This window comes from Apiospora phragmitis (genome assembly GCF_038363925.1).
Source record: "Apiospora phragmitis strain CBS 135458 chromosome Unknown utg000011l:1.0-3236445.0:1.0-3240683.0, whole genome shotgun sequence".
Lineage (NCBI taxonomy): Eukaryota > Fungi > Ascomycota > Sordariomycetes > Amphisphaeriales > Apiosporaceae > Apiospora > Apiospora phragmitis.
The window spans coordinates 1,105,663-1,122,781 of record NW_027117411.1 but is presented as its reverse complement, the minus strand read 5'-3'; the positions used below and the strand labels follow the sequence as shown (position 1 = coordinate 1,122,781).

The following is a 17,119-nucleotide window of genomic DNA, read 5'->3' as shown; positions in this document are numbered from 1 at the left end:
GGTGTTTGTAGGCAGCAGGGCACTGCTGCTGAGTGTGTGAATGTGTGAATGTGCGAAAAGGCAAAAGTGAAAAATGCGATGCCGGGTGCTCAACGGCCGGAGGGAGAGAGGTCGGAGTGGAAGTGAGCGAATGTGCTTCAATAGCACAGATGCACGCATGCAGGATGCGCGTCAAGGTAGAGAGCGGAACAGAAACAGCCGTCTGCTGGTACGGCGAGAGCCAGTCACGATATCGACTATACTATCAGGCCAAGGCTGTAGTGGTGATGGTGGGTTGTTGTTTATTTGGGGTTTGATCGACCAGGGTCCAGGCAGTTGAGTAAACAACTAGTGGCGGTGGAGTCAAAACGCGTCGTGGCAGGACGGAACAGGCGCTGAACAAGCGCGTTCTAGGGGATTGAAAAAGAAAATAGGCCAGTCATGGCCGCTGCTGACGCCGGCACACACGCTACAACCTCAATAAGCAAGAGCTACACTAGGCTTTGTTGGAACTAGTCTCGACCTGAGATTAATTGATGGGATGCAGGTCATGGGCCAAGAAGTACAATAGAACTTCACTTCACTGCATACATACCACTCAAGGGTCTCAAGAGTGTTTTCCTCGTCCTTTTTGCCCTCTTGGGGTCTGTGGCTCAAGCAACACAATATGATCGGGTTTGTAGTTTGACAGCAGCAGCATTGGGTGGGCTCTTGCTCACAGCTTTTGCAGGTACTGTACACCCAAATCTGGACGGATGTTGATTGTATGTACGGGCTTTAGGGTAAATGGAGATGAATCACAATCTCGACTCACTTATCACCCTCGCCACACATGCTCAGTACATCTTGAGCCAAATAGAGGGTGAAATATGAGATGGGGATTTCCAGTGGGATATATCAATGGTTTTCATAGAACCAGTGTGCCCAGGAAAGTAGATGTCGGCGTCTCCCTTCCACATTGGTTTGATCCATTCGTTGATGAAGGCTTCCAGGATACCCAAGGTGCTGCTCTCTTCTTTCCTTATGTATTCCACCCAAGCCACTGCAGCCACGAGTTGTTTGGTGTTACGTGATCTCCACTGTGATGTAGGTAGTCGATGAATCGCAGCATGTTGCCGACGCAATTCCCACCTATCATACAGCGAGACAGGTCGTATCTTGAGGCAAGGCCTCCAGGCCGAGTCTGCTCCCCCTTCTTCGTCATTCATTTTGGTCTAGCGCAGACATATGTATATATATGCGCATAGACAGACTTGAGTGGCACTATTATATCACTTCTCTACTCATCAAGGGGCCCAAGAGCGATGACAGGCGTTTGATATATCATAAGGCCCAACCTCAATATCTCGTTTGGCTTGGGTCAGAAGGTGCAAGATCTTCGGTCTGGCCGACTAATTTGACATATCCGCTCCTGAACGCGGCCCGTTCATTGCTGAGCATATCGGCTCTCAGGTACCAGACATGACAGGCATCCTTGGCCTGATTGTCTTGTCTTTTCGTACTTGGTCCGGCCATTCAGCCAATTGAAACATCATGAAGCTCCCAGTATCGAGGAAAGGTTCGACCTCGTCTAAATCCCCCGACTGGTGAAGTGCCCCTGTGCTGTGCTCAACAGATCACGGTCGACCCCATATGCATACATGCTTGCCTGTCCGCCCACAACACATGGCATGCTGGGGTTGCTCCTGGAAATGACTGGCGTCGGTTTATCGTCCCTCATCCCCCGTTACACGGCCACTAATGCTCCCGAAGATGAAAAGAGCAAGAAATTTCCCGAAGTCACTGCGCACAGCCGCGCTTGTCGTACCGTCGCACCGGCTTTCATCAGAACCGCAGCATATGGCAGGCAGTCTCCGGCAAGACTTGTATCAAAACTCTTCGTGACTACTTCTGGCTGCAGAAAGTTTCAGATGAGGGTACAATCGCTCGTTGTGACACGGCATAGGATGACAGGAGGGAGTTGTCTAGGCGAGCCAGCGGGGAGAAGCCGATCGATTGTTCATCAACTGCCATCGGCCTCTTTTTCTTCTGCGGTTTTCTTCTTTTCTCATTTGCCCACTCCCGACTATCGGATCTATGGATCTAGCTAGTACCCCTTACCATATCCAATATAGGATGATTCAGGTACTCATCAGTCTGCTTCACCTCCAAATTTCCAAATATGGTTCTGCCATGCGAACTGGTGGGGCCTTCGTCTCACACAACACAGCGATCATCGTGGCAAGCAATATACATAGACATATACACTTAGCCTCAGATAGCACGAGCAATTACACGGGCAATAAGCTTGAAGGTATGCTTTACTTCCCATGAGGCATGGTAGCCTTCTTTTCTCTGTGCTTCAGTCTGTCCAAGGTGAGCTCTCCCCACCTGCCCTTTCCGTTTGTAGGCATTAGTTGCCCATGATGTGATTTGCTAGGGACGTTGGGAGGTTCTGTCCTATCACGGGTCGGTGCAGATTCAGTACGCTTGGGACCCTGCTTGAAGACAGGTAACCACATCAGAGCTGTGACTCGAGATTACCCTTTTCTGATATTCTCGTTTGGCGCGGCATACCTTGGGATGGGATCCCCGGAAAATTCTTTTGAACAAAGCGACTTCCATTGCTTCAGGGGCCTACCCATATGGGCATGTAAACACACATACAAGGTAAATCTCAAGGTCAAATGGCTGAGAGCCACGGTCCCCCCATCTTTGAGCTATCTTTCGTAGGAGATAGGCTATTGAATAAATATTGCTTTGTTCCTTCACGAAGAGGCGAGCGAGTATCTCCTTTTTTTTTGCAACAGGTCATTTGATCTCCGCAGTCTCTGTAAGCCATGGGAAAAGCCTCTTTCGGCTGAACAGACGGGTCCTGTCACGAAGGTCGAGCACGGCCTCTTCCAAGACGGACAAGCTTCCGCCCTCTGCGACCAATTCGGATCATTTTTATATGCTTGTACGCATCTCAGCTCGTGGGGAAAACATGGGCCAACGTTGTGACTACTGCAATCTCCGCGTCAGCTAGAGCCACCCACCGTTGGACCGCCCTTTGGGAGCACTGGCAGTCTTCAGCAATCTCGAAGGAGCCGCAGAGGGCAACTTCTTCGTAGGCGAATTGGGAAGGAAAGGGCTACCCGGTTAAGCACAGGACTCATGGGGTTCCCACTTGCGAGCAGCTACTTCTCGGGGGCGGTCAACATCAAGGCAATTCCTGTTCCTCTTTCTCTTCGTTTCGTTGCTCTCTCAGATATGACCAGTAGAGCAATCCCTCACGGCCAGCCAGAAAATGACAGGAAGACGGCCCCCCCTGTCTATTTGGTTGGGGGCTATGGGATACACGTATGTCGAGTCAAGCAATCTTTGTCTAGGATCCCATCAGCTCATCGCCAGGATTTCTTTGTTCTACTTTCTTCAGAAACCCGTCTAGCCTGGTAACCTCCCCGGCGCTAACTGCAGCTATCCGTCAGGCTGCTTCTGTCAAGACTGGCTCCCATACACGCTCTCCTGCAAGCCGGATCCCTGTTTGGGCTTTTTTGGCAATACAGTATTTGCTGTGTCAAACTCATTTGTTGTCTCTGGCAACAGATCCGCTGCGTCATGCAGTCGCCTGTGATCACCCCTTTCGGGCCAGCACCTGGGCTGGTGGAATATACTGAAACCTGCCTAACCTCGATCTTGTGTATTGGGCGCCACTGATCCGACTTCCACGCATCTTGCTTCTTCTTCCTGCCTGGGGAGCTACGTCGACAGTCTCTGGTACTTCTGAGTCCAGCTGTTGATGGTAAGAACAGCTTTGAGGAGGATATCGTAGTCACAAGGCGCCAAGCTCCGTGAGGAGCACACACTTGCTCCGACCGGGCTTCAATTTCCTTCGGCCTGTACCGGATGTCCCGTCCAAGGCTGCTAGATCATAGTATAGATGGTTCAAGGGCCGCTTGCGTCCTCGCTCCACCTCGTCAACCTCCTTCTCGCCTGTCCACCCTCCGCCGCTGCTTACTTAGTGGCTTTGAACTCGATATTTCCCAAAAAGCGGTGGGCGTACACAAACGGGCTTCTCTGCTCTCACAGGTCGATTCCAAGACATAGTCGACAAAGAAAGCTGCACCGAATACTATCAGCGACAAGGCTGCGCCTGTCACCGCCAAGTGTCCCACCAGGGAGCTGCATGACTGGATACAGTCAAGAAAGAAGCAATCTCGGCCCCTTGTGGCAAAGCCGGCTCGTCTTCTTTACGAAGTAGTATTTGGTGTCTGCTATTTCCCAAGCTGTTTGCCTAGTTTTATATCTTCGTGGTTTCCCTTCTTGGTCTCCATCTAAGCATATCCTGCAAGCGCTGTCTGAGGTCCTGGCATATTCCTCCATCCAACCTACTGTACACTCCCAACCAGAAACCTCGACTTGCAGCATTGCCATCTCCAGTTCCAAGACACTCCCCCCGTTCGCAATTCACCGCCATGCTGTCCGTGGCATCTCTTCTTAACCCTGCCCCATCGGGGCCCTCAAGGCATCGACTCCCTCCAAGCCCGGCAACATCGTCGCCCACGAACTCCTTTGCTGACGAGACTGCATTCCTCGAACGGTCCATCATGCCCAAGCAAAAGGTAGCAAAGGACGCGGCTGTCTTTACAAAGGGAAAACCCAAAGGGACCGTCAACTTTCAACCACACGAGAGATTGGACGAATCCTCGTTGCGCGAGGCCCGGAAGTACCAGGTGTTTCCCTCGGGAAGATACAGGACTATTGCCGACACATCCCATACAACAGTGGTAAAAAGGACTTCTTCGAGAAAACTGGCCGGGAAAGCTTTGAAGGTAAATCATCCCGAGGCTCGATATTTGAACACTTGTCAAGCAGGAGATTTAACCACACGATAACAGTTTTTCAGTATGTTTTCAAACTTCCCGGTGACGATACCGAGTACGTGGTGATGTGGGACTACAACGTTGGCCTTGTCCGCATGACTCCTTTCTTCAAGTGTTGCAAGTATTCCAAGGTAAGTCGATCGCCTCCCTTGAACTTGGCCGAGGACCTGTCTCTAATCCTACCAAGACAACACCCGCCAAGATGTTGAACATGAACCCGGGTCTCAAGGAGATCACCCACAGTATCACAGGAGGTTCGATCATGGCCCAGGGTAAGTAACTACTTGTACCATGTTTGCCTTACATCTGGCCCCCGCCGTATCAAGACTGACAATGATATCAGGCTATTGGATGCCTTTCAATTGTGCCAAAGCCGTCTGTGCCACTTTCTGCTATCGTATTTCAGGAGCCTTGATTCCTATCTTCGGCCCGGATTTCCCATCTATGTGCATCCCGCCTGACGCGCCAGAGCATGGTCGCATGATCATTGATCCAACCATCATCCTTCAGTCAACGCGTGAGACAGATCGCTTTCGACGACTCTATTCGAACATGGTCACGTCCGCAAGTGGTGGCGCGAGTCCAAACCGAGTTCTCCGCCGGCCCGCGAGACTTGGCGGCTACGACGATGCCAGACCGGAATACCCGCGCCTGCGTGTACGGAGACCGTTCTTCAGCAGCGAGAACCCGTACGGCATCGATACGGACGGCGAAGTCTCACCGGCGACCGACCGCGGCCTCCACGAACGTTTCCTATACTCTCCCATTCAAGTTCTCACGCCGCTGCGGCCCCCTACGAGTAGCTGGACGCCCGTCAACAATCCCCACCCCCACCATCATCACTACGACGCGGTTCCCCCTCCTCATAACCACTGGCTGAGTGCAGTACCGCGACTAGGCAGCCCACAACCTTATCATCACACAGCCCCTCCTCCTATGCATGCCCCGAACCCGGCTATCTATCATCATCATCACCATCATAGCCAAATACCCCATATGACCCCATCCTCAGCTCTTTCTGTCAACCGGCAACAATCCCCGCAACGAGACTCGCCGCGTAAACGGTCGGCGGAGCACTTAGAGCACGGCTACAGTGAGGTCATCCGTGTCGAAAGCGGTGGGAGACGAGAAGTGACCTCTTTACAATCGCCAGCTGCCTTCACGCCGCCCTTGAAAGAAGAGAAGAAGCCCACTACGACAGAGGCGGCAGACCTCGGTCCGGAGAAGAAGGCCGCGCTCCTCCTCATGAACCTAAGCGTCCGGGACACCGTCGCCAGAAGCAACGGAAGGCCGGGTGGTGTCGCTTCGGCATCGACTTCACCTACGGACGTGGCGTTCCCCCGAAAGAGGCAGAGGGCCAGTTCCATGTGATTTGGGGGAAACGGACGGAAGGCGCTTGTCATTCAGTATGGTGGAAATTCGGGTACTGGCAAACGAGCAGTGCTAGTGTGAGAAAATATCGGCATTGGGTCGGAGATATGCGGCGTTTTCTTGGGAGTTTCGTGTCTTTGAAGGGCAAATATTGGGTTGCATTTCCATCATCGTGGTATGGGTCAAAAAGCATTCCGTCGAAACGGACATTTAACTTGTAATATCATTACTGTCATCATCATCATCATCATCATCATCACTACCACCACGTACACCGAACTGTAGATCATGTGCTGAATTTCTTTTTCTTTTCGTCTCCTTTAACGTGATGGAGTCGTGGCCATCAACGACCCATCCGCTTGGCTTTCTCTTCTTTGTACTTTTGTAGCCAGCCCTCGGCCTTTGCCTTGGGCAGTACAAACAAGCGCACCACTTGGTCGACCACCTCCACGTTGTTGGACGATAGGACCTTTAGGAGCGAGACCTTCTTGCCGACTTTGATGATGCCCCCTGACACGGTGTCCATGTAGCATTCCACGTTGGCCAGCGTGTACTCTCCCTTCCGATCCCACGGCAGCGGAAACACGTAGCCGAGGTGGTCTGCGAGGGTCTCGGTCTCGTTGAAGGCCTTGATGAAGTCGGTCTCGTAGTCGGCCGGGTACAGCAGCAGGGCCGGGAAGCTGACGGCGCTGCGCGGGTCGTCCGGGTCCGGCACCAGCTGGATCTTGGCGTCCTCCATCTCGGGCGGCTTCTCGGTCGAGCGGGTCGCGATGCTGCGCGCCTGGAGCGCCGCCTTCAGCAAAACCTCGCGCCGCTTCTCTCGGGCCGCGCGTTCGTCTTCCTTGCGCTGCTTCCCTACAACCAGCTCCTGGCGCTTGATGATGTCGCGCGCCACGAACCGCAGCGCCGCGTTCTGCTCGTCCAGCGCCAGGCCCCGCGCGCACGCGTCGTCGGCCTCGGCGACGCGGTCCACGGCCAGCAGCGCGCGCGCCGACCGGTAGAAGGCCTTGACGTTGCGCGGGTTCAGGCGCAGCGCGCCGGCGCAGTCGAGCCAGCAGCTGCGGTAGTTCTTCAGCTCCAGGTGGCAGGCGGCGCGGTTGACGTACGAGACCTCGAGGACCTTGCGTTGCTCCTGGATCTCCTCCACCCCTGCTGGTTCCTCTCCTTCTTCGGGACCACTAGTTATCATCGGCGCTGGAGTCTCCCCTTTCGCCACGGCGGGACGCTTCCGCTCCTCGGCCGCCAGGACCAAGATACCCTTGGTGTAGAATTCCTTGGCGTCCCACCAGCCCTTCACCTTGAAGCACTCGTTGCCCTTGTTCTTGAAGTCGGTGGCGACGTCCAGCGGCGACCCTTCGTAGGCCATGGCCTTCAGCGCCTCGGTCTCGTCATTCTCCTCCAGATCCGTCATGAAGAAGGGCGACTGTTTGAGCTCGGCGTACACTTCATCCACTGTCTTCCTGTGGGTCATGGCGCGACCGGGTGAGAGCTCCGGCCCTGCCATGACGGGTTTGCCATCATCACCCTTATCTTTGGGGCCATCTTGCTGTGGTGAGTCGGATGAAACTTGCAGCTTGGCGGCTACCTCGTCGGTGATCTCCTCGATATGCATATTGCCCCCCTCTTCGTATGCAGTATTTTCTGTGCCCCAAAATTCTTGATAAAATTCCCGAACTTAGTTGCCTCTGTGAGTTTTTCTTTAAGTCCTGTCACTGTGGACTGACGGGAAAGGGTTGACGTATTTACTCGATCTGAGATTCACTTTCTGTCCAATCGTTCAAGCTGCAGGTGGGTAGGGTTAAAAATAAAATTTCCACCCGCGTACTAACACGCTATTTACTTACTCACTGTTCGCAAAAGATAGCACAGTCACCTATCTAGAATTCCTGGAAGAGGAAGTTATGCACAGTTCTGATCCAGAGAGCCAAGTTCAATGCCATTGATTTTTCAGAATAGTTATAAGAGTCACCGCGGTTGAAGGACAAGAGTGAGCGAGCTACGATACAAAGTACCTGAGCCCCAATGCCGGCGTCGGACACCTAGGCAAAGCGGGCCCCGTGTTTTTGATAGTCCACTGCTACTGTCTCCAGTCTCGATCCGCCATTGCACTTTATGAGTGACTCCCACCAGACTGTACTTGTAGGGGTATCACCGGAACACATTTGTGAGTCAGGACCTCCTGGGAAGCAGTCACATATTTGGTTTCATCCCCATTCGTAAGCTGTGGACATCTACTATATTCACTTTCGTTGAAGACGGTTACAATCACGAATCAGCCATAGCGTCATGTCGCCTTTCAACCTGCAAACTTGTGCCAGGGCCAACATCCTGGCGCTGGAACCATACCGATGCGCCAGAGAGTACGTTAAACCCGACGCCTCTGTGGGTGTTAATCTCATGGATTTCTGCATGTGGCAGTGACGGCTGACTGTTGGTTTAGCGACTATAAAGATGATGGCACAAATGTCTTGCTGGACGCAAACGAGAATGCGTATGGCCCCTCATTGCCTAAAGTGGCAGTCGAAAAAGCGTCCTCCTCAGCCACCGGCACCAAGGGGCCAGAAATCGACGTTGAGGGTTTGCACAGATACCCGGACCCTCACCAGCATGATTTGAAACAATTGTTGTGCAATCTGCGCAACACTCACCACCACACCTCCAAGACCATCACACCGGAAAACCTGTTCGTTGGTGTGGGTAGCGATGAAGCCATCGACGGCCTGCTCCGCTGCTTCTGCGTTCCGGGCCGGGATCGCATCCTGGTCTGCCCGCCGACGTACGGTATGTACTCGGTATCGGCCCAGGTCAACGATGTGGGCCTTGTGAAGGTGCCACTGCTGCCCGCGCCGACGTTCGGCATCGATATCGACGCCGTAACCTCGGCGCTTTCCAACGAGAAGGACATCAAGCTGGTTTATTTCTGCTCGCCAGGCAACCCGACGGGCTCTCTGCTAGCCAAGGAAGACGTCAAGCGGATCCTCGAGCATCCGACCTGGAACGGCGTGGTGGTGCTCGACGAAGCTTACATCGACTTCTCGCCCGATGGCGCTTCCATGGCCGAGTGGGTTGCCGAGTGGCCTAATCTGGTAGTTCTGCAGACCCTGTCCAAGGCCTTTGGTCTGGCGGGCATCCGGCTGGGAGCGGCCTTTGCCTCGGCGCCTATCGTACGACTACTCAATAGCCTCAAGGCGCCCTACAACATCTCCAGCCCGACCAGCGCACTGGCGTCGTACGCCGTCTCGGCCGAGGGCATAGCAACGATGCGGGGTAACCTGGAGAAGATTGTGGCGCAACGCAACAGACTGATTCAGGAGCTTCCCAAGATCAAGGGCATCGGTCGGCTGCGGGGAGGCACAGAGAGCAACTTCCTGCTGTACGAGATACTCAATGCGAAGGGTGAAGCAGATAACGTCACGGCACTGGCAGTGTACGAAACGCTAGCGGAGAACAAGGGCGTCGTCGTGCGGTTCCGGGGTAAGGAGCATGGTTGTCTCGGGTGCCTCCGGATCACTGTGGGCACCGAAGACGAAGTCACGAGGTTCCTTTCTGCGGTTGAAAAGACTCTGACCGAGATCCACGCCAAGCAGGACGGGGCCCCAGCCGATGAAGCTAAAAAGGAGGCTGAAGCCAGTGGCGTTGTTGCATAAAAGCCATCTCGAAAAGGTTCACATGTTGTAGATTCCAATATAGACAGACGAGAGAGACATAGATGTCGCAATTTGTGTCCAACGTGGCTAGTCGTCGCCGTTCTGCCCTCGGAGATTTTTCTTTCCTTTTCTTTTCTTTTTCGGAATTACAATAGGCGAGATGAGCAGCTCTAGGTTCTAGGATCAGGTTGTCGTATTCCAGCGTCAAGATTAGGTGGGCGCCCAGCTGCCGGGAGGTGCCAAGCGAAGGTAGCACACAGCTTGCACCATGAGCTGTCCCATCTACAGATCATTGTCACAAGCGACGGGGGGCATCTCGCCTTCCGTCGATTAGCGATAGAACAAATGCATGTTTTGGTGGCTTACTTAAGAGCCATGGCGTTGTAGCAGAGGAGGGACGAAAATGTCAGTGGAATCCGATTCGACACCAGAGTTGCTTGCATCCAGAAACCTTATGCATCGGCCCGCGGCTACCCCGGACTGGCTGGGCCGATATCGAGCTCGATATTCCGGAGAAAGGTTCGCTATTTTGTTTTTTCTTCCATGTACTACCGAACGGGGGCCTGGAGCTCGCCTGGGGGGTGGACTTGGTGGCGGGTGGATCAGCCGGTTGACTGACTACAAGAGGTACGTACAAACTTCAAAGACCCCGACTCGCAGGCCTTGTGGAGCCTGCTGATCGGTCGTCTGATAATGGCGCCATTTCGAGCCAGAAATCGTTCGAGGTCTTGTCCAGATTGTGTCAATACCATGCGAGCCCGGATGGACTGCAGCTTCCGGAACTTTCTTCTTTCCTAACTCGGCTACCGGAGCAGACAGCGAGGAGCCAGTCGCTTTCAAGCGTTTCCCAGACTCCCAGTCGTCGTCGTCGGGGATCTGCAGTGGCCACTATCATCGAAATATGGCGGGGAAGAAGAAGAAAGAAGAAGGCCATTAATAACAGGTGGGTGATATTGATGGATGGGACTGTAACTTGGATATGGGTATGGGGGAACAATAAGCCTTACCGGGCTGGCTATTTTGGATGGAAGATCCTCTACCCCATAGGTGAGAGCATACCCAGAGCAGAGTGGCAGGCATTCAGAAGCCCCAGCCTGTAAGTCCCGAGCATTCCTTTCATCAAATTCTATTTCTACCGTAGGTATCCGTATATTGCAACACCCCCAATGGCACCAATAACGTCCCAACAATTGCGTGGGCCGGTGCCGCCCACCGCTGCACACGCCCTATATGCATACCACATTGGATATGGCAGCCGAAGCCACCTGCACCTGCATTATTACACCATACGGAGGAGTACGGGCTTGCTTTGCCTGACAGTACGGGCTAGCAGTACCACCCTTCCTTCATGTTCCTATCCCGGTGGGTACACAGGGCCTATGCGACTTCTGTTTCATGGATGACTTGGATGGGCGTTCGGAATCACGCGACCGCAGCAAGATTTTCCGCGCTGCCATGGCCTATGTCATATTCCATGGTTTGTCTCGTGTACAATTTCTGCTACAGACTGCCTGACCGATCACATCTGGGCCGTAGCTTTCCTGCCCAAAAGTAACTGAAGTAACTGATACATCTTTTTTGTGGTCCGGTGGGACCTTCCACGACTTCTAGATCACGAAGTGCCAACCTGCCCCGGGTATATCATGCTTTGCTTACTCGAGCCCCCATCCTCGTCCGGCCTTTGACAACAACAAAGTGTGAGCAAGTGTAAATGACTGCCCATATCTCCATCTTGTTTTCCTGTTCTCCTTCAACAACAGCAGCAGCAGCAGCGTCGACAACAACAACAACGAATAATACCAACTCTTCTTATCCCATGTCCCACTAACCGTCTCTTCCCTTCTTGTGTGTCTGTCTCTGCTAGCCTCGCCGCTCATCACGAGACTTGTGTGCGAGGAACAGAGAGAAAGAGAGAAAGAGAGAAAGAGAGAAAGAGAGAAAGAGAGAAAGAGAGAAAGAGAGAAAGAGAGAAAGAGAGAAAGAGAGAAAGAGAGAAAGAGAGAAAGAGAGAAAGAGAGAAAGAGAGAAAGAGAGAAAGAGAGAAAGAGAGAAAGCTACGGAGACAAGAAAGATATACAGACCGAGAGAAGAGCAAGTCACCCCTATGGCGCTATCATATCAGCAAGCCAAGCTCGTCAAGGGCACTGTGCCCATCTTGAAGGAGCATGGAGAACACATCGCCACCGTCTTCTACAAGACGATGCTCAAGAATCACCCGGAGCTCAATGACTACTTCAACAGCGTGCACATGAGGTCGGGCATGCAGCCCCGGGCCCTGACGTCGCTCATCCTGTCCTTTGCTGCCAAAGTTAGTCACCTGAGCGAGCTGGGCACCAAACTGGAGCGCGTAGCCAACAAGCACGTTAGTCTGGGAATCCAACCCGACCAGTATGAGATTGTTGGCAAGTACCTGATGCGCGCACTCGCCGCCGTGCTGGGGGCGGCCATGACGGAGGAGGTCCGGGTGGCGTGGACTAAGGCATATTGGATAATGGCCAACATGCTAATGAGCCGCGAGGTGCAGCTCTACAAGAGTTTTGGCACGTGGACCGGGTGGCGGAAATTCTACATCAGCGGCAAAACCCCCAAGACCCCCGACAACGACATCATGTCTTTCCGGCTCAAGCCCCTGGACGGCACGCCATTGGCCGATTTCCTGCCGGGCCAGTACGTGTCCATCCGACTTCGCGTGCCCGGCTCGGGATACCTCCAGTCTCGACAGTACTCTCTGAGCGACGCCCCCAGGCCAGACTCCTACCGCATTACGGTGAAGCGACTTTTGGCGCGTGACGATGCCTGTGCGTATTGCGATGCGGAATCCCCCGCCGGATCACCCAATTCGGGAATCAGCGGCCATAGCCATGGCTCCTCCTTTTCCACCGCCGTTGCCAGCACAGCGAAGGGACACTACTTTGGCAGCGGCCAAGACCACTGTTCCCGGCCGCAAGGTATTGTGTCGAACTTAATGCTAGACCAGATGCAAGTGGGCGATGTTCTCGAGCTTACCCACCCAGTCGGCGAGTTCCACCTTAACACTAGTCCGGAGCATGGTTCCATGCCGCTCGTCCTGATATCGGCAGGCAACGGTGTGACACCACTGCTGTCCATGCTGAACACCATTAGCGAGAAGCAGCTTGAGCGACCTGTATCGTGGATCCAGGGTTCGCAGAACACCATCCCGTTCGAAGAACACGTCAAGAAACTGGCCAAGTCCAACCCCAGGCTCAAGACAACTTTCTTCAATACAGGGTTCGGCGTGCAGGATCTAGCCGAGTCTACAGATAGCAACGGATTCGGCTACTACCTCGAATGGCTGAAACCCGAGGACATGTACTTTGGCAACAAGTCGACCGAGTACTACATTTGCGGACCTAAGCGATTCATGCTGGACATGGCAAGCTACCTTAGCACGAACGGGGTGATGCCAAGCCAGGTACGGCATGAATTGCATGCCACAGGCTTCTTTGAGCTGGAGCCGCCAATGGAGGCGAATCGTCGCAAGGAGACGTGAGATGGAAGACGGGACTGATAATTGAGCCGGAAAAAAGATGCAAGCTCCGCCTGGCGGAACTCGAAGGTGGCTATGGAGTATGATAATGTGATTAATTTGGCCTGGGTTTTCATTGTTGCTGGGGCGTTGGGGGGTTCATTAGACAAATCGGCAAGGGAAGGAAAGCATACGATACGATAAAACGAAGCAAGGAACCAAAATGATAGAAAGAGGGGGAAAGGACGAGCAATATGTATAAATACATAGATGGAGCATTCTTCTCTATATGTTCACATTATTGATCGTGCTAGCTTCGATTAACTTAAACACAGTTGTGCCTTACCAGTGGTGTTGTTGAACTGGGGTTCTTATGGGAGTCGATGTCCAGAGCAGGCATCAGAAGGGGCGAGAACAGACTCATGCTCTCAGATGCACACTGGTAGAATGAAAATCGCCCTGATTGAGAAACAAAAGTAGGAGAACAAAACCAATAAAAAAATACGGTCAAGGGAGGTGGTCGCCATGCATATCCTTAATATGCCTTCTGAGGTTATCCTTGCGGGTGAACGGCTCCTTATATTTTTCGCAGCGACTTTCTTCGCAGAAGTATTTCGGCCTGTACGTCTGCTCGTGAGCTAGAGACTCGTACTGATGCCTCTCGACCTCCTTCTTGGAGGCGAACGTCGTGTTGCACCCGTCAACACGACACGTGTACCCAATAAAGCCGGAGGAAGAAGGCTTTCTACCTCTGGATTGTTTTGGATAGTCGCAGTTGTTAGTCAAGTCCTTGTGGCTGGAGCGACGTACGAACATACGTGGCAGAATTTTCCTTATTTCCTAAGCGCTTGCGTTTGCTGCCGCTGTTCTCGTTCGGACTGCTTTGGTCCGAGGGAGTATCATAGCTTGAACCTGACGATGTCGGATGTGCTGTATCATTCGTCGTGCTGTCAGCGTTATTGCTGTATGTGAGTATAGGCCCAGTGCCGGGGCTAACTCCTCCCATGCTTATGGAAAGCGCCGTTTGAGTGGCGGATTGCAGACGGGCGTCATTCTGAATAGCCAGCGGTTTCAGCTGACGCTGAAAGACGTCTGCTGGTTGTCCATAGCTAATGTCTCCCCAACTATGGCGGTGGAGAGATCCGGCCCCCCTGGAGGCATGGACATGGCCATTGCAGTGCCAGGCGCGGCGCTCGCGACTGTGTCACCTCGTGAGTTTGACCAACGCTGGAAGGGCTGGGTATCGAGGGCCATATCTCTTAGCGTATTACCACTTGTGCATGGAGTGGTATAGGAAGCCATATTAACTTTGAAATGCGTATGGCAGTTAGGACAGGGGAACGTCGTAAGAACATTGGCCGGGTTAGTCGATGTCCACCCAGGCTCATCTGTAGAGGGCCGATGAGGCTGGGCACTCTTGGGCTGTTCAAACTACGGTAGCTGGGGCCAGTCGAGTTGTTTGCCCTGGATGGAGATAACCTGTGCGTGAACGGATGCTGGCCGTTCCCGGCGCTGTCATGGTTGTCAGTGCTTGAGACTGGGATCGTAGAGGATATGTCCCGCAGTACCTCTCTGTGCTACTGGCTGGATTCGAGTACTCGTAGAGCTCGGTATTCTAAAAAATGGGTTAAATTCAGGAGTATCACACGGCAAGAAATAAGAATGACGAACTGGGAGGAATCCCTGCCCATCCAGGCCCGCAGTGAAGGCATGTGCCCATTGGGCAGTGGGACTTGATGGTAAGCCGCCATGATGAGATGTGTCCAGGCCTTCACTCGGTGCCGCATCCATGCCGTACATTTGGTCCTTTCTCCGGTCCATATTCCAGTCCATTCCGTCGAAGGCAGATATTTCCAGATATATTTCAATGAATGAATAGATGGACCACGCGAAACCCGCTGGCGCACTTTGTAATCTTGCGGGATTCCGTGAGCAGGCAGTCTAATTTACCCAGCATGGGTTTGAGCAAAGATCCAACCGGAATTCAGGGAGGCTGGACAAATTTCGACAGACTAGGTTCCCTTGTACGAGAATTGACACAGTTAGAATGAGATGCGATTCAGCTTTGCGCAAGGAGGCCCTCTCGGAGATATATAAGTGTTTTGGGGCTCGAAACCAGGAAGGTATCCAATTCCAGTAATCACAGTGAGAATGGTTTCTCATACTCGCCGGAGCGCGAGGGCCTGGCTTGTCCCGTAAGCGGTATGCGCTGTCCTGTTTCTCCAGCGGCCTTGCGCTTATAGAAAACAATAAGCGATAGAAGGAAAAATCATTGACCTGCTCTCCGACCATGTCCAATGGAAATTGAACTTTCTGGGTTTCCCAGGAATATCTGACTGCATTAAGTAAGGTTTCAACCAGGTTGTCCTGCGGTGAATGAGTCGGGAATCGCGAGGATGCTTCCAGAGACCCCTCGCAATTGTTGCTTCCTCAAAGGGTCCTTTTTGGCAGATCCTGATTCCTATGGCTCAACTTGTAGACCTGGTCCGGAACACCACGGGCTGCTCCAATGGCGGATTGGACGTTGAACTGAAATACCCCAGGGGCCCCTGAGAATAGTCCCTCCAAAGCTCGGCAGTTGAAAATGATTCTTCAACATCCTCTGGATAAAACGTCTATCTTGCACCCGAACCAGATGGATAAAGTGCTGCCGAGCCTTGGCTTGTGATAGAACCTGGCTGGAATCGCAGGAATACTGTTCCTTGTGATCCTTCCTAGGAACATATATATATATATGCTTTCCTCCTCATGTGGGTGAGAATGGCGTTCCGAAAGTGAGTCGTAGGAAAAATGTGCGGTTCCTGGAAGTATTACCCAAGGAAATATCCCAAAGCCCTAAAGGGATGTGGCTTCGAAAAATCTGGATAGTATCAACGAAACAACGACTAACCTTGGTTCCTAGTTTGTAGTCTGATCGGAGTTGTCGAATCGCTTCTTCGCTGGGGCCCTCAAGAGATGGTACTCTTGGAAAGGTCGGTCGCAATGACTGAAGATTCAAAGGCTTTGAGAAGGATAACAATATCTGAAAAGGTCAATGTCAAAGGCAGTTACGTTGAAGAGTCTTGAAGAAGACAACGACACAACGGGCACAGTTGGGGTGCGTGAACTGAGATATCTATTGACTGTTGAGGTGACAAGGTTGATACAATGAGGCCTCCGGAGAAGCCATTTTCCGGAGGCCCCAGAGAGGTACAAGCCCGACGATTGGGAGGAGGTTCTCATGGAGGCCCAAAATGAAGAATTTGCCTTGGGTTGTGTGGACTGGGCGAACTGCGGGAGAAGGCGGCTGACCAAGGCTGTCGAGTAGGCCAGGGCTGATCTGAATGATTGGCTAGATACGTTCCAACGGTTTGGGCGGTCGACGTGCAGCATTCAACCCCATTGGGAAGAGATGTCAGCATTGTAGTGAACCCCTAGTTGATAGGCTGCCCGGCTTACAGACGCCAACTGCAAGTGTCCTGTCAGACTGACATCACAGGGGCACTTTTGGTTAACAATACATAGGAAAGCCAATTGGCTGTGAATACAGGGGCGATGGACATGCAATATGATTTGTTTGTTGTCACAGCTGATCATTAACTGTGGGCAACTCCGCCGGCGCAGTGCCATCTCCAATGAACCCCCTATAGGTGTATCGTTACATGGCTCACGGTAATACGGTGCTTTGCTGAACTACGAGCTTAGTCACCATAAGGCTGTGCTTATCTTCCATTTCCACTAATTACTGGCGGCAGGTAAATGCATCCCTGATGCTGCCTGTGTCTGCTGTTCGAGCGCTTATGTAACATGTT

At 52.8% G+C, this 17,119-nt stretch overlaps 5 protein-coding genes across 5 annotated transcripts; 3 read left to right on the top strand and 2 right to left on the bottom strand.

The window, feature by feature from the left end:
* Positions 1 to 4,415: 4,415 nt before the first annotated feature.
* PG994_013140 (DNA-binding of Mlu1-box binding protein MBP1) lies at positions 4,416 to 6,194 on the top strand (the record flags this gene model as incomplete). Its single annotated transcript, XM_066864549.1, has 4 exons — positions 4,416 to 4,772; positions 4,847 to 4,954; positions 5,011 to 5,095; positions 5,167 to 6,194. 4 exons carry the CDS (start codon positions 4,416 to 4,418, stop codon positions 6,192 to 6,194), a joined length of 1,578 nt encoding a protein of 525 aa, XP_066709510.1.
* A 343-nt stretch (positions 6,195 to 6,537) lies between these two features.
* On the bottom strand, positions 6,538 to 7,806 carry PG994_013139 (uncharacterized protein; the record flags this gene model as incomplete). The annotated part of the gene is made up of 1 exon (XM_066864548.1): positions 6,538 to 7,806. The coding sequence occupies one exon, from the start codon at positions 7,804 to 7,806 to the stop codon at positions 6,538 to 6,540; it is 1,269 nt and encodes a 422-aa protein (XP_066709509.1).
* A 674-nt stretch (positions 7,807 to 8,480) lies between these two features.
* Positions 8,481 to 9,841, top strand: PG994_013138 (histidinol-phosphate aminotransferase; the record flags this gene model as incomplete). The annotated part of the gene is made up of 2 exons (XM_066864547.1): positions 8,481 to 8,554; positions 8,635 to 9,841. 2 exons carry the CDS (start codon positions 8,481 to 8,483, stop codon positions 9,839 to 9,841), a joined length of 1,281 nt encoding a protein of 426 aa, XP_066709508.1.
* Positions 9,842 to 11,945: 2,104 nt separating this feature from the next.
* PG994_013137 (nitric oxide dioxygenase) lies at positions 11,946 to 13,352 on the top strand (the record flags this gene model as incomplete). Its single annotated transcript, XM_066864546.1, has 1 exon — positions 11,946 to 13,352. The coding sequence occupies one exon, from the start codon at positions 11,946 to 11,948 to the stop codon at positions 13,350 to 13,352; it is 1,407 nt and encodes a 468-aa protein (XP_066709507.1).
* A 483-nt stretch (positions 13,353 to 13,835) lies between these two features.
* On the bottom strand, positions 13,836 to 15,161 carry PG994_013136 (uncharacterized protein; the record flags this gene model as incomplete). The annotated part of the gene is made up of 4 exons (XM_066864545.1): positions 13,836 to 14,079; positions 14,147 to 14,527; positions 14,897 to 14,943; positions 15,000 to 15,161. The coding sequence occupies 4 exons, from the start codon at positions 15,159 to 15,161 to the stop codon at positions 13,836 to 13,838; spliced, it is 834 nt and encodes a 277-aa protein (XP_066709506.1).
* Positions 15,162 to 17,119: the final 1,958 nt, after the last annotated feature.